We start from the raw sequence: 17,653 nt of genomic DNA on the forward strand, positions 1-17,653 counted from the left end.
AATTCATGTGAGACATGTGTTACAAATGATAATAGCTGTTGTTGAGTGAACAAAAGTTGTTGAATTCTGTAGCTAAAGTTGAGTGGCATAAATTCCTACAGCCATTGGTCTTGACTATATACAACTACAATTGTTGTTATCACATTCCTTAACCAAAGTTGAGTAGTATAAATTCCTGCAGCAAGTTGTCTTAAACTGCGTCATGATCACTTACTAGCTAGTAGGTGCACCATCTATATATGGCCAATATCTGACAAAGAAAAGGCATCAAATTGGAAATTTTTAATGAGATTTTGATGTTGTTTGTTAAAAAAAATGCTTGTTTACAACAAATGGATTTCATATGAGTTAAACATCTGTTAGTTCAATTGTGTTTTTTCTTGATGGTCAACCCAGCCACTTATAAAAAAGAGACAAATTCTTAGTGAGCTTATCATAAATTTGAATGGGTTGGTCACTTGTTGGCATCATCAAATGTTGTCAGCATTCTGCTTATTGTTTAGTTCGGTGATTCAAATTTGATTCCTAGGCAGTGAATTGGTGTTTTAGACTCTGCCAATATTCCTGCTACATATCCAATATGCTAATGACAGTAAGGTCAGCCCTTACTAGAAATCAAACTGTAACTCGTTTTAGGGGTAAGCTTCTCTGATACCAAATGAGTAGAATTAGAAGTTCGATAATTCACTATACAGACACTTGGATAATGTGTCAACAATTGACAAGCTGCTGGCAAATATCTATTCCAGTTACTAAATTTATTCCCCCACTTATGTTCAGACAGATACAATACAATGGGAACAAATTATTATTAAACTTACACTCTTGTCAAATTTTCTTCATTGCCACCATCCACTGCCTTTCAATAGTCTAAGTATGGAATAAGAACATTGCATTGTTTCCATTGGAGATTTTCACTTTCTGTTTTCAGATTTCACTTCCATTTCAATCACATTAAAATACAACTAAGTGTTCATTCACAAAATAGTTACATACTTATACATATATGTATGTGTCTAAGTTTTGTATATATATATGTGCATATATGTGTGGTGGATGGATGCATGTGAGTATGTGTGCATGTATGCATATGTTTGTATGTGTATGTATTTCATATTATGTGTTATGTGAATGTGTCTTGTATTGTTCATTCAATGTTTGTATTGTTTATCTATTTTCCATGCAAGTATAGGTTAGACATATGTATTACAGGGGACGTATGTTTTACAGCCAGGTGCCCTTCCTGTAACTAACTCTTACCTATTTTCAAGTAAGAGATTTCACACTTCTTTGAATGTTATGCAAGCAGGCAATTTATTGACACAAGTGACAACAACAATACCAGTCACAGCAAACAGCTTTTATAAATCCCAAACATAAACCCCAAATATAAACACACACACACACACACACATACATATATAGATGCAGATGTGGCTGTCGGCTGTCTGGTTAAGAAGTTTGTTTCCCAACCACATAGTTTGAGGTCCAGTCCTGCTGTACAGTATCTTAGGCAACTATTTCTACTAAGGCTAACCAAAGACTTGTGAATGGATTTAGCAGATGGAAAATGAAAGAAGCTCGTCATATAACAGCAGATGGATAATGCATCAATCCACTACAGCTGTTTCCAACGAATTTTTAATTGATTAATAAAGACATTACATCATTAGAAAAAAAACCTTTTGAATGTTGTGATTCATGTATTCACCTGATGAAAAGGTTTTTTCCAAATGATGTAATGTCTCCATTAATCAATTAAAAATTTGTTGGAAACAGCTGTAATGGATTGACATATTATCCATCTGTTGTAATTTATTTATTTATTTATTATTCACCTCACTTGGAACCTGCTCTTTGCATAGATCCAAAGTATATTATGGACCAAGGCAGCAAGCATGCCAGGCAAAATGCTTAGCGACATTTCATCAATCTTCACATTCTGGATTAAACTCATCCTTTCGGGGTCAATAAAATAAATACCAATTGTGCACTGGGATAGATGTAATCAACTTACTCCCTCCCCTGAAATTGCTGACCTAGTGCTAAAATTTTAAACCTATATTTCAGTTCACCTAACTAAAAATAGATGGTCACAGGGAGTAGCTATACTGAATCATTAGGTGCCTTAGTGAACCTAAGGCATTTATGTAGAATTCTTGCATAGAATGAATTTTAATTTTTTTTATTTCCAAGCATTTAGTTAACTTTCCATGCTCAGCTCATATCCTTCCCAAAGTCTTGATTAATTTGAATACGATTTTAATTCACAATTGAAGCTTATTCCCATCACACCATTTATGCTAGGCATGACTCTGTAGTTAAGAAGTTCACTTGAAAACCACTCGGTTTGGGCCTAAGTCCTATTGCATAGCACCTTGAGCAAGTGTCTTGTAAAATAACTGTAAGCCAACCAATGTCTTGTGAGGAAATCTGGTAGATGGAAGTTACAGGAAGCCCATTGAGTATGTAAAAGTATGTGTTGCATGTGTGTGTGTGTGTGTGTGTGTGTGTATGTGTATGTGTGCATGCACTGTGTCTGTGTGTGTGCTTTTGTTCACGTGAGTATGTGTGTGTATGCAAAAGTACTGCTGACATCTGACATCTCACAACATTGAGTAAAACAGTGAATGATGTTTAGATTTCTTTTTGACACTATGACCTGTCACTCTGATCTTTCAAAAAAAACTTGAGGAATAAAAGCAAAAAAAAAAAAAAATCCCTTAATTGAAAACTGTTAAGGATAGGTGATAGGAAAGGCATCTGGCCATAAAGTCCTATTGCAACATATCCTTGTCCAACCCATGCCAGCATGGAAAGAAAGTAGAGATTAAACAAACAAACCAACAAGCAGACAAACAAAAGAAAAACATCACAACATATTTGTTACCATCCCCACCACCACCACCACCATCATCATCATCATCATAATCATCACTATCAACGACTACAGTGTGAACATCACAACATTCCATTTCCCTTTCTTTCCCCAGTTGATTTTCAATAACTTCAATGTTTCTATTCTGCTCAAAGCTGTTTCACATTGTTTCACATCCTTTCAGTATTTTGAGGTCATTGTTTGTACGGATGGAATGGTCATCAATATAGAAATTTTGTGAAATATTCATCTAATTTTTAATTTTTTACCTCTAAATAAGTATTTTCAGGAAAGGATTTTATTTTTGTATTCTGTGTATTTTCATCTCAAAATATAGGTTCTGTAATTATTTCTTGTGGCAAATGATTTTTTTTCTTTTTTTTTTTTTTTTTTTTTTCATGAATTGTTCTGTGGTTTCTAAATTGATATTCTTCCTCAGTCATAGCATCTTCACTATTCTCTGCATCTTTCTCGCTTTTGGTCTGTACTCAAATAGAATTTCTTGTTGATACTCAATGCCAGAGTAGTAGTAGTAGTAGCTGGTGGTGGTGGTGGTGGTGGTGGTGGCAGCAGTAGAGACAGCAACAGTAGTGGGCGGTAGCAGAGACAGTGGCACTGGTGGTGGTGGTGGTGGTGGTGGTGGCAGTAGTGGGCAAGTGGTGGCATCACCAATGACACTGGTGGTGGTGGTGGTGGCTGTGGTATAAGTGATGGTGGTGATGGTGATGGTGATGGTGATGATGATAGTGGTGGTAATGGTACAATGCTTCTGCTCTCCTAATTATTGTTGCTGCTGCTGCTGCTGTTTTTACTCTTATTGGTTTTCTTAAGATGAATGAGAAAGAGGAAAGAAGGAAAAAGGAAAAAGGGAAAAAAATAGGGAGAGAGAGAGAGAGAGAAACAAAAGAATGAAAAAATGAAAGGAAGAAAAAAACAGAAAGGCAAAATAAAAGAGAAGGGAGAGAATTTTTCTGTGTGTGTGTGTGTGTGTGTGTGTGTGTGTGTGTGTGTGTCTGTGTGTGTGTCTGTGTGTGCATGTGCGTGTGTGTGTGTGTTTGTGTGTGTGTGTGTGTGCACCTGTATATGCACACACACGCCCCGAGAGGCTAAAAAGAGAGAGATAGAAGTAGGGAGAAAGAGGAAGAAAATAACAGTACATCAAATTTCTATTCAATCAGAAATTTTGAAGATTTCCTGAGAAATAAAAATAAATTTGAAGAAAAATATTCTGTTAAATCTATTTTGATACCAGCTTTCATTTTCCCCTTTAATTTTCATTTTATTTTATTCTATTTTATTCATGTGTTCTTGATTTATTTTCTTCATTCCATTTGATGAGTTTTATAATATTGAAAGATTTCTTTAATAATTCTGTCAATAGACTTCTCTAAGAACAGATCAAAAATTTATTCGTAAGATATTAGCATTAATTCAATACCTAGTCGTGTGAGGTGGTTAAATTCTTTGCTGAGTCTCTGATTTAGCTTCAATTCCTGGCTAGAAAAGTTAACTTTATACTTCCAAAATGTTTCTTCACCCTTAAAATATACAAGCTCTTCAAACCCCTCTGTGTAAATAAAGAATAAAATAAATGCTAAAACAATGATGACAATGATGTGTTTTCATTATGAAAATGTAAAAAAAATGGAAAGTGAGAAAGAAAGAAAAAGAAAAGAGAAATGAAGAGAGAGAAAAAAGAAGAGAGACAGCAAAGAGTAAGAAAAAGAAAAAGGAAGTGGTCAGAGCATCAGAGGTGTATTTCCAGAAGAGTTCATAGACAGGGAGAAGATGGGATGGAAGAAGGGATACTGGGAAAATTCAAAATGTATTGTTGCAATAATTTTCCTCTTCCTTATCCTCTTCTTCATCGTCATTTGACATCCATTTTCCATGAATAAAAACATAGCAGCCTCTCGCAAACAAATATGATCTGGTAGTGTGTTTTAGGTGCCATTGTACATGTGAACAGAAAATAGGCAGCAACACATTGCTCAGTACAGAAATCACCCACAAGCTTATGAGTGTTAGCTTAACCTTCTAACCATTAGGCTATGTACCTTCACACACACACACACACATATACAGTTGTTAAATTTATGTTAAACTGGATAACACTGTTTTGTTTAATGCAAATGTTTCACTTAGAGCATACCTACACAAGTGTGCCCCCTGCCAAATTTGTTTCCTTGTAACTTTTGGAAAAATGGATATTTTGGGATGAGATTTTCTATAAATACTTTTCAGATAGTGCAAATTAGGATTATATTAGAATTTAAAGTAGAAAGAAAAAAGATTAGTGGGCACACACACATACATACTAACATACATCACATATATATCTACACAATGTGTTTGTAGGAAATTTAATTAGAAAATATCCATTTTTCTGAAAGTTATGAGGAAATAAAGTTGGCAGAGGGACATACTTGTATATGGATGCCTCATATTGTTACATGTATATGCCCATACTAGGATTAGCTGTTTAACATAGAATTTAGAATCAGCCAAAGTTCCGGGTGAAGAATTGTGCTTATTATAAAACAGTTTGACAATGTAGTTTAGCCCGGGTCAAAGTTGATCAAAGACGTTTCAACCGTTGTGATTTGGGGTAAGATTTGGTTGCTATTTCCAGCAGATCGATCGACCTGATAGAAGCTCACTTTTTGAATTGAATACAACTTAATTTTAAAGAGGTGGTGCCAAACTGCTCTAAGATGGACTGCAGAGATCTAATTCGCCAATCATGCGAGAGTAAATTACTAACGCTATAGTAATTGTAGGCGTGGCTGTGTGATTAAGAAGCTTGCTTCCTAGCCATATGATCCTAGGTTCAGTCCCTCTGCGCGGCGCTTTGAGCGACTGTCTACTACTATAGCTCCGGGACGACTTGCGAGTGGGTTTGGTAAACGTAAAGAAGTCTGTTGTATATATGTGTGCGTGTCCCACCACCGCCTGACAACCGGTGTTGGTTTGTTTACGTCCCTGTAACTTAGCGGTTCACCTAAGTGACCGATAGAATAAGTACTAGACTTTAAAAAAAGTCCTGGGGTCGATTTACATTTCATAACGCAAGATCTCGTAACTATCTGCTTTAAGTACGCTTCTTACCGCTTTAGAGATTAGGTATTTCATTAATTCTATGGCATAACTTTAAGGAAAATGGATATTTTTTTATGAAATATTCAAAAAAGTATCTTTCAGATTATGTAAATTACGATCATTTAGGAATTTAAAGAAAAAATGAGAAAAAAAGTGAAGGGTGCGCACACATACGTGCTGATACATCACACATATATCTAGAAAATGAGACTTTAAAATTTTGAAAAAGTTAATGTTAGTGTATATGTGTTCGTGCCCACCATATTTTATTATTTTTTTTACTATATTAAGTTCCGATATAACTGTAATCTACATCATTTGAAAAATATTTGTAGAAAATTTCATCAAAAAGCACCTATTTTCTTAAAGTTATGAGGAAACAAAAGCAGTAGGGGGACATTTATGTAGTTATACTCAGTACAAAGGAGATAGAAAACTAAACGTAGATTGATTGATGGAAATGGGAAAGGGACAACGCACGATTATGGTGTACTATTTATCAAACAACGGACAGCGGGAGACCTATAGTGTCTAGCCCCAACTCCTCAACTTCAACCATTTGAACCTTAGCGTACCCTTAATTCCTAACACCAACTTCCATCACTATAAATGTGTTCAGTAAACATAAACACACAGTATTAGGGCGGGGTTTCAGAACCCGGAAGTGACGAAATATCCATACTATGGTTACCGCGGTTACATTTCCGATGCAACTTTAGTTTGAACATGGCGGTCTTTGAAATCTTTTCTCATGCTGAATTACGCCGATATCGAAGTCACATTTTCTCCAAAGCTACAGCTCTACAGGTTTTCATTACTCTTTCAACATACATACTACCTTTTGTAGTAATTTACCTAAACAATGGTAAGCTTTTGTCGCCAAATCATCGAGTTTATTAACTTTCAATATATAACAACGTTTATGATTGCGTCTGCTACTCAATTTTGTCTATTGTACTTCTCATTGACAACGATACTATTTCCTGCTCACTTTCTCTCTCCTATAAATTTCGAGTATTAAGATTGATTAAAAAATAAATTATCATTTCTTGTAAAAAATGAATACTTCCGAGTTAATTTTTTTCATGGCAAACTAGTTGCTATACCAAGTTGAAACTTTAGTACTATACTTACCTACGGATTACTTCTTAACACACCCCCTAAAAACAGGTGTCCCAAACATCATAAAACAAACAGAAACTTTGCGCACGGCCGTATTTTTAGTGCATGTACAAAATATTTCAATATAAGTATGGCTTTCCAGCCTTGACTAGCCTGTTACTTAGTTCCTCACCCTAAACTTTTACTTAACTCTAACCGATCCCCTACGTCATAAATTTTACTGGCTATTAACCTTATATATAAAAAACGGAAATGAATAGGACCGTCAGTTTAGTGTTTCGAAAATTTTCTGTAATTTATTTCATGATAAACTAAGGAGAGAGTTCTACACTATCACTTGATTTACTAGAAATAGCCACTAAATCTTCCACCTATCACACCAAGCAGATCTCCAGGGTCAAAAACATAGATCAAGACTCTTTTGAACAATTCAGCATATCTAATTACAATCTTGTTAGGCATCATAATAAGCGATTCAGTATCGTGCAAGTGTGGAACTCTCAAGGTAAACATTTAATGCCCATGTTCAATGCTGGCATGGAATGGATAGTTTCACAGAACCCAATGAGCCCGAGAATTATATCATGTTCCAGTGTCTGCTTAGGCATAGTTTCTATGGCTGGATGCCCTTCCTAATGCCAACCACTTTACAGTGTGTACTGGGTGCTTTCTTTCATACCACCAACACTAGTGAATTGACCATGCAACTTAAAGACTACAAACCCTGAGGAGATGAGAAATAAAGAGGGGTAAAAATGAGAGAAAAGTGTCAGAATAGAACAGGTTTATTGCTGTAGAGCCGCTACATGGCTGGTTTATTTCAGAATTTGGTTTGAAGTTGTCAGAAGTGCTAGATAAGCCCTGACAGAGCTACTTCAGTGAAGTTTGATTGCAATTATGAGAAGAAACTCAGTAAGTGTTAGTTCTTGTGCTGCTGCTGCTATATTATCATGTATAAGTTATGCCCTATATATTTGATAATTAATAGTTGCACAGATTGATTTACTTTACCAGAAGACACTCAAAATGTTTCAAGTATTTGCTCAACCACTCTGTTTCTTTCTCCCCCTCCCCCCTTTATTATTGTCCCACAACTGCCCAAACTTATTGTCATCATCAAATCAAGCTTCCTCGGATTTGCATGACCCTGATCATCCATCTCTATTTTCCATAGTATGTGATAGTTCCACTTTGTGACATCCTGTGTTATCTGTTCACTAATCAATGTATGCCTTCACATGGCAACTGTTCTGAGGTGTCCAAAACAAAGTGTCACTAACCAACTCCACTTCTTCAGCAGTGTCTAGCAAAGCAGATCCTTCTTTCTCTAATGATGTCTGATACATCTGGCAGCTTATTATATGATCTTTTTCTGCTTGGGTAGTCCTTCAAAGACACATTCAAAATGATACAAAGCATGCATAGTTTCATGCTTTTTGGTTAGTGTCTAACTGAAAGAACCATTAAGTAATACAGTTTAAAGTAATGTGCAGATGTTCCTTTTCAGATTGTCTGAGAGCTTAGATTTCCATTTTTGTGCTGAGACTTTTTAGTGCTGTCCAAGCTCTTCTAATACATAGCTTAACATCTGCTTCTGTAGATATTATGCTGTTTCTTCTTTTTAAATCACAATAATCACATCAAATTATCATAGGCACCAAAAAATACATAGGACACTTAATTTGTTTAAAGACAGTACCTTCGTTAAACGAGCTATTTTGAGCATTTATTTTGTTTTTATTCTGTATTTATCTCAGGTCTTTGGATTGGTGAAGCTCGTTTCAGAGATCAACCCAAAATTGTGTTCAAAAAGGAACTGCTATTTCTTTTATATACTACTGGTAGCACTCAGTCATATGTCACATACAGTACTTTTGAAAATTACAACAAATTACAACAAGATTCCCTAAGGATTCCACTGATAAAAGTAAGACAACTCATATTGATGAAAACTAAAATCATTCACATCGCATTTCTGTTATTATGGTACCTAAATTTTTTTTTTACCATTCTTCTTCACTCCTGGGCTTTCAATCATCCCAGTATAGAAGTTGTCACTTCCATTCTCATTGCACTTGGTAAACCTGGTAGCACCCATCCCCTCCTCAAGAAAGGGGTGTCATTGGCCCTCAAGGAGTTCATCACTTTTGACAGGTTTTGTTTTTATTCTGCTAAAGATCCACACTTCCTCCTTATTGGGCAGGCCTAGTAAGAGTCCAGTTTAGTCACCAACTACTTGTCTTGGAGCAAGTGATACTGGATTACATGGTTACCAGCAGCAGGTTTCCCTCAGCCTATGATACAATTGGTCCTGATATATTTATGAATGGAGGAGTAGATATATTTAACTTCTATTATTTTACTTTGTTTTGTTGTTTTTATTTTGCTGCAGTATTTTTAAAGTGCTATAGTACAGAGTGAGTCAGAAGCCACACACCAAAACATTTGATGTTTTATTTATTTTATGTTATTATTATTATTATTTTATGTTTGACTTTTGCTTTGCATTTGTACAAGTTGGATCCAAGTCTCATATTATTATTATTATTATTCATTTAGTTTATCATGTACAAGTAGGTGTGTAGTCATCATTATTTTATTTATTTTATTCAATTTTAGAAAAAATAGAAGCATGCCTTTTGATAATTCTGGAATGTATTGAACGTATTTTGTGCATGACTTTTGGCCCATGTTGTACATTAATCCAGCTTTTCCCATTATAATCATCATCATTGCTTTACTATTTGTTTCTCTATACTGACAAAGCAGAGATGTATCTACACATCAGAATATTTCCAACCATTGTAAAATAAATGTTCTCAATAGTACTCAGCCATTTTTACCTATGGACCCCTTTTATCTATATTTTACTTGGGTGGGCCCTCATAGCCATGCAATATTTTAAAAATCCTATTATATTTTTATATTTATATATTATTAGGCATTGTACAAAAAAAAATGGTTGAAATATTTCATGTACTGTAAAAGTATAACCAATTTATTGCACATAATTTTTAACAATGAAATCTTGTATGGACCCCTAAGGGTCATATGGAATCCAGTTGCAAACCACTGGTTTAAAACCTTGATTCAGCAGATACGATCAACTTTGTGTATCTTTCTTCCTTTCAGAGTTAATAAAATAAAATACCAGTCCAAGGCAGTGGATTGGGAAAATTCATAACATGTTGGACAAGATGCCTTACAAGTAACTGTTTCAGCTCTTTGCATTCTGAGTTCTTGGTTAATAGGTCTAACCTGTTACCCAGTTTAACACCGGCACCTGGTCCTTGGGAACCAAAGGTAGGGTTCACTCTACTAAACGCAACCAAGTATTTAAACCAGACCTCTTGATTTAAGGATAAATTCCTCTTTTTCTCTCACCATTCTTAAATTGCCTGTCTTGCCTTAAACTAAGTGATAAAAAAGGCACTCCAGCCATGACCATGCCATCATTTTGTCTATCTAGAAATACATGTATTCCAGTGTATTCTTCCTTTTACAAGACAAGGATTAATTAGAGGGAATTTGGCTATTTGTGGCCGGTTGAGAGATTATATATTGGCTTCTCCATCTAGTTTGAAAGTTAGTATGTTGGTTATGGTTTAGAAATAGCAATAGTGGTGATGCCAGCAACAGCTGAACTTTTTAAAGTTTAGTAAACAAAAAGGGGTAGAATAGTCCAGAGCTCTGAAACAGGAAGCTCAAACTGTCCAACATATTTGTAGCTATGTTGAGGATATGAAACTCCAAAATAGGATGCTATAGAAAATTCAAAATACTGTGTACAAAAATTGTAAAAATTATAACTAAGAATTGTAAAGATTCTAATTCTTGAACAAAAGAGGTGAACTAAATTTTATACATTATTTACATTTGACGAATATTTGTCCTTATCTTGTTTGTTGTTAAGACGTTTTGGCTGATATACCCTCCATCAGGTGTTTTGGGGAAATTTCAAACCTAAGTTCTCATACCTAAGGTATTTTTTGATGTTATTATTATTATTCAGCTCACTGCTTGGAATTGAACTTGGAATCTTGGGGTTAGTAGCCCGCGCTCTTAACCACTATGCCATGTGCCCATCGGCAATTATGGAGTGAATTTCAGGGCTTATAAATCTATTATTTTCCTATCCTTCCTTAATACCGGTTCCCATATGCTACTCATATCTGCACTCGGTCTGCTTAGGAGGTTGTTGTGTCCTAGCATATATGCTGCTTCTTTTAGTTTTCATATTTTACAATGGTGTTCTCTGTCTATTATTTTAACTTCATTCCACAGGGGGAGGTGGTCTCCATTTTTCCATATATGATCAGCTATACTCGATTTATCAATATCTCCTCATGTCACAGCTTTGTGATGTTTGTCTACCCTTATTTTGAGAGGTGGGGGTATGTTTCGCCTTTGTATATCCTACCAAAGACTGCGTGTACTCCATCCTATGCAGCTGTGGTAGGTTATACATAGGTGAAATATGCTGCCCCCTCAAAATAAGGCTAGACAAACATCACAAAGCTGTGACATGAGGAGATATTGATAAATCAGATATAGCTGATCATGTATAGAAAAACGGAGACCACCTCCCCCTGTGGGATGAAGTTAAAATAATAGATAGAGAACACCACAAGAAAATACAAAAACTAAAAGAAGCAGCACATATGCTAGGACACAACAACCTCCTAAGCAGACCAAATGCAGATATGAGTAGCATATGGGAATCAGTATTAAGGAAGGATAGGAAAATATTAGATTTATAAGCCTTAAAATTCACTCCATAATTGCCCATGGGCATATGGTGTAGTGGTTAAGAGCGCGGGCTACTAACCCCAAGATTCCAAGTTCGATTCCAAGCAGTGACTTGAATAATAATAATAATAACATCAAAAAATACCTTAGGAATGAGAACCCAGGTTCAAAATTTCCCCAAGATACCTGATGAAGGCTGGAGTGTATATCAGCCTAAATGTTGTTAACAACAAACAAGATGAGGACAAATATCCATCACATATAGAACTGAACTAAATTTTGTTTGTATTTTTGTAGTTGTTTATTTGGATATTGTAAAGAGCTTATTTTTTTAAAAATCTTATTGTAAATATTGCAGTCAATCGAAGAAGACGTAAATGAGGATGAGAAATTGGATAACTTACAGCTTACCCTTGAAGTGCCACTGTATGATTCAGAAAATGTTGTTGCCATTGAAATGTTACTGTTTTTCCATTATGAATTGCATGTAAGTTCATTGTTAAACATTTCATATCATTGAAATTAGAAACAGTTTTAACTCTATTGATTCACACTCAACGGCCTCCATCAATTGATAACCTGTAACAGAAACAATAGGATAATGTATGTAAAATCTGTTTGTTATATGGACTACTCTTTGGAATTCAGCATGAGTGTATGACAAGTGAACAGTTTGTGTATCACACTTTTTAACATGTTAGAGACAGGGTTATAAGAAGATTTTGTGAGGTTGGTAAGTCTTCTTGAAATGGCATGGTTTCTACGGTGGCAAGAAATTCTCTGTTTTATCTCATTTAGCTGTAAGAAAGTAGGATAGTGTTAACCCATTAGCATTTAAACTAGCCATATCCAACTCTAATATTCAAACTGGCCAGATTTGGCTTTTCACACATACCCTACAATGTCATTTTAAAAATAAACAGTCACCTCATCAAAATCTCAAAGCTATGAGATAATACATGATTAATTCAAAACAATGTCAATAAATAAGCATTACATTTGAAAGAGTAATCTGAATCCTGAAGGGTTAAATGTATTTAGTTTTTTAGTAAGACTTGAAAACAATATTCAAGGCACTCGTGAAAGGTAATATTTATTATGAAGTATTTTTCTCTGTATTTCATTTTAGAAGAATTTTAGTACCTTACAATCTGTCTACAAATATATCATTTGCTTCAAACTCCCAATACACTAGCTATCAACAATCAGTTCAGTAGCTATCAGTGATTTATGTGCTTCCACCAACTAACCCAAGTATAGATTACCACTCTATTAGCTATCAACACTCAGCATGAATGTCAAGACACTAGCTTTCTGTAACAAACCCACTAAATACAAATCGCCAGCCTTTTACCTATGAACAGACTTTTTATTTTAAAATATTGACTGTGTTGCACACACTCAATTCAGTAGCGTACCAGTCTATCAACTAAAGTATTGATGGTTCATATCTTCACACTGGCAAAGACATGCAACCCTCCATGTGCTTATTTGTCAGTTGTAATGCCATGAAAACACTTTAATTCTCAAGTATTTTGTTGCCTTGCTGTCCTAAGTTCAAAATCATACTATGGACTTAATAAATAGCAATAGCAAGTTACTGTAGTAATCAATTTAGTAATGTTCCTAATGGGTTATATAACATGACATTTAAATTCCTTATTGTCTTTCTTTTTGCAGAAGCATGGTTCATTGTATATGAATTCTATGGCTTATATTCATCATTCATCTGTAATACCAGGTGCCAAAATAGATGTGTATGGTACATTGGAAACTGTGCAGAGAATACCTCTTCACTATAAAGGCAATGATATACGATTTAACGTAAGTTTAATGATGTAATTGTTCTCTTTTCTACTACAGATAAATCACCCACTTCTTTTAACATTTGTTTTATTTTGTTTACTACTGTACTGATGGCATGTAAAATGCACCCAGCACACTCTGTAGAATAGTTGGTGTTAGGAAGGGCATCCAACCATAGAAACCTTGCTACAACAGATAATTGGAATCTGGACAACTCCCCAACTGGCCAGCTCCTGTCAAACCATCCAACCCATTCCAACATGGAAAATAGATGCTAAATGATGCTGATGGTGATTGTAACTGCTATTTTCCCATTATGGAAAGCTGAAATGATATCCTCTTTTGGGGAGAGAAGTTACTGTTTCATTTGTTAAACATTGCTGAATCTGTATCTAAGAGAATGTTTGTTATATGGACCACTATTTGTAACCCAGCTTGAGTGTATAACAAGTGAACATTTGTGTATGACACCTTTTAACATGTTAGAGATAAGGTTATTGGAAGATTTGGGTGATTGGTAAGTCTGCTTGCAATGGCATGGTTATTTACTGACTACTTATGGGGATTGTTTCCAAGCACAGCAAGAAGAAAGCCATGCTCAACAAAATAGAGCAATAGCAATGTTCATGCATTTTCCCAATGCTTGCAACATTTTTCCTTTTGTGAACAACCACTGGAAAAAACAGAATATTTATACTTCAGAAATTGTGATACTCAGTATTAGAAAAAATGAGAAAAAGTGATGGTCTCAGATGAAATACCTCTATCATATGTCTTCTCAGTAAGAGTCAATCTGATGCTTAACAAAAATAGCAACAACTGTTAATGCAACTAAAACTCCATGACCTTTAAAAACATTATTACGCAGTTAAGTTTGGTAATTTATACCAATACTCATTGTTAGAGCTTTAATATTGGTTTCATATTTGTGACAGCATTAATTTGGACTGTTGTTTCTAGCAAAAGGTCCTGTCTCATCTACACTCACGCATTAAATCCACTTCAGAATCAAAACAACAAACATTGTGCTGTAATTTTTAACAAGTCAACACTGCCCTATTTATCATATATCTCAGGAGAATTTTCTTCAGTGAGGAATTTCCAAACATTCTGTGTCACTAATACCTTTTGGCTAGAAATTCACCTCCTGTAGACTGAATGTCCTTTCTTACAAAAAAGAAAACAAACACAATAAGCATGAGTTTGTTTTTTTGCTGGAATTTTTTTTTCTGCTTTCATAACAGAGTAAATTTCTCTGTGAATTTATCAGACTTTAAGCTTTTCCTTGGACAGCCTTTTGTTTCATTATTTTTGTCTTTTCCTTCTAAAAGCCATTTTGCTTCTTATTAATCATGTTGGCAGAGAGACAGACAAATGAGAGGAGTGACATTTATTTTACATTCCTGTGTCTTTCTGTAATTTCATTTCCATTTTAAGATATTTAATGAAATTTTTTTAAATGTTAATTCATATACATAACGCATAATATATTTATTGTACTTATATATACATATATAATACATATACTTGGAAATGGATGCGTGGCATTCGATCATATAATAATATAAATAATATATAAATATATGCATATATCCATACATATATGTACATACCTACATATATATGTATATATACATGCATATATGGGTACAGGACATCAAGAAAACGTTGAACACAATGAGAAACAAAAACATAGAAAACAAACTTTGTTTTTGTTTTCGTTTCTCATTGTGTTCAACGTAAATAGCACCATTTGAACATGATCGTTACCAGCGTCGCCTTACTAGCACTTGTGCCGGTGGCACGTGAAAAAACATTCAAGCGAGGTCGTTCCCAGTGCTGCTGGACTGGTTCCTGTGCAGGTGGCACGTAAAAATCACCATTTGAGCATGGCCGTTGCCAGTACCGCCTGACAGGCACGAGGGCCGGTGGCACGTAAAAGCACCCACTACACTCTCAGAGTGGTTGACGTTAGGAAGGGCATCCAGCTGTAGAAACTCTGCCAGATCAGATTGGAGCCTGGTGCAGCCTTCTGGTTCACCAGTCCTCAGTCAAATCGTCCAACCCATGCTAGCATGGAAAGCAGATGTTAAACGATGATGATGATGATGATGATATATATATATCCTAGGATCACTACCCTCAAACCAAATTAAATGAATGGTTTTTAAACATATATATATATATATTTATGTATAGGCATAAGTGTATGTTTGTATGTACATGCATCTATATATATATATATATGGGCCAAGTTTAGAGAGCTCTTACCTCTGCTGGCGACAAAGGGACTCTCACTCAGCGTAAAAGGCAGACTGTATGATGCATGTGTACGAACAGCCATGCTACATGGCAGTGAAACATGGGCTGTGACTGCTGAGGACATGCGTAAGCTCGCAAGGAATGAAGCCAGTATGCTCCGCTGGATGTGTAATGTAAATGTGCATACCCGTCAGAGTATAAGTATCTTGAGAGAAAAGCTGAACATAAGAAGCATCAGTAGTGGTGTGCAAGAGAGACGATTGCGCTGGTTTGGACATGTGGTGAGAATGAATGAGGATAGCTGCGTGAAAAAGTGCCACTCCCTAACAGTTGAGGGAACCCGTGGAAGAGGTAGGCCCAGGAAGACCTGGGCTGAGGTGGTGAGGCAAGACCTTCGAACATTGGGCTTCACCGAGGCGATGACTACTGACCTTTGGAAATGTGCTGTGCGTGAGAAGACCCGGCAAGCCAAGTGAGATCGCTGTCAGTGCCCCTGAACTGGCTCTTGTGCGGGTGGCACATAAAAGACACCATTTCGAGTGTGGCCGTTTTCGTGCGGGTGACACGTAAAAGCACCCACTACACTCTCTGAGTGGTTGGCGTTAGGAAGGGCATCCAGCTGTAGAAACTCTGCCAAATTAGATGGAGCCTGGTGTTGCCATCCGGTTTCACCAGTCCTCAGTCAAATCGTCCAACCCATGCTAGCATGGAAAGCAGACGTTAAACGATGATGATGATGATGATGATATATATATATATATATTTATATATATATATTATGTGTGTGTATAGGGAAGAAAATGTTGTAACTGTAACAATTTCTTCCACCTCTCTTGTGTCAAACTCACTCGATGCACCTTGGAATCGCTGCATTGGTGGCACTGCCCAAGCTGCCTAACCTCCAGAGGAGAATGTAATTCTCAATACTATGAGCGAACACAGAGGTGTGGCGTAGTTGTGACTTGACCCCACTCAGTCATGATGAAGTCTTGGTGTCAATCTCCGGCCTTACACAGTGGCAGAGAATCATCTTCAGAATCCCCAAAGCTGCCCATACTTTTGTGGCTGAAGTACTAGTGTCATCTATAGACCAGGCACTTGCTACCAACAGCTTGCAAGACTGGAACATCCAACACACTCATGGCTGCTGACAACAGGGTTGCTTTTTCCACAGGTATCCAGCAGGGTGACCTTCATAGTCCACTCCTTTTTGTGTTGGTTGTCAGTGATGTTGCCCGACCAGTCCACTGACCCTTCAGTGTCTGGTACCTGGATGACATGACCCTGGCTGGCTCAGCTGAGCCTGTAGTTGGAGACTTTCAGCAGGTCATCCCAGCCCCAAAGCTTCTTAGGTTTGAGATCAAATCTGCCCAAGTCAGAGGTGATAAACATGAACTGTGATGAGGTTGATTTCTAGGACACCATATTCAGCATCCAACCCATCTTGGCAGGGGCTCAGCTGACTCCAAGAGATGCCATCTGCATTCTTGGCTTCTCAATCCTCCTGAAAGCCATAACAGAGTGCCTGGAGACTAAGCTTGCAGACTTGTCTAGGATGACTGAGAGATTGCACCTCATTGACACACATCATACTCTTCCTTTTGAGGAATTGTTTTGCTCTGCCTAAGCCCCTTTTCTCACTATGTAAGATGCCATGTCATCCTCTCACAGATTGCCTCAGGGAAGTCAATGCCACCATCTGTTATTGTGCTGAACTGATCTGCAATGTCAGTTTTG

At 36.3% G+C, this 17,653-nt stretch overlaps 1 protein-coding gene across 1 annotated transcript in view; it reads left to right on the plus strand.

Annotated features, from left to right (window-relative positions):
* Positions 1–6,620: 6,620 nt before the first annotated feature.
* The window catches only part of LOC106870825 (transmembrane protein 231), a 28,108-nt gene continuing 17,075 nt past the window's right edge, over positions 6,621–17,653 (plus strand). Inside the window, exons 1-4 of the mRNA XM_014917048.3 lie at positions 6,621–6,842; positions 8,857–9,026; positions 12,207–12,335; positions 13,529–13,672. Of these exons, the coding sequence (XP_014772534.1) occupies positions 6,704–6,842; positions 8,857–9,026; positions 12,207–12,335; positions 13,529–13,672 (582 nt within the window). The 5' untranslated portion in view covers positions 6,621–6,703. The remainder of the gene's footprint in view (positions 6,843–8,856; positions 9,027–12,206; positions 12,336–13,528; positions 13,673–17,653) is intronic.

The sequence above is a fragment of the Octopus bimaculoides genome, chromosome 1 (assembly GCF_046866305.1).
Source record: "Octopus bimaculoides isolate indiv1 chromosome 1, ASM4686630v1, whole genome shotgun sequence".
Taxonomy (NCBI): Eukaryota; Metazoa; Mollusca; class Cephalopoda; order Octopoda; family Octopodidae; genus Octopus; species Octopus bimaculoides.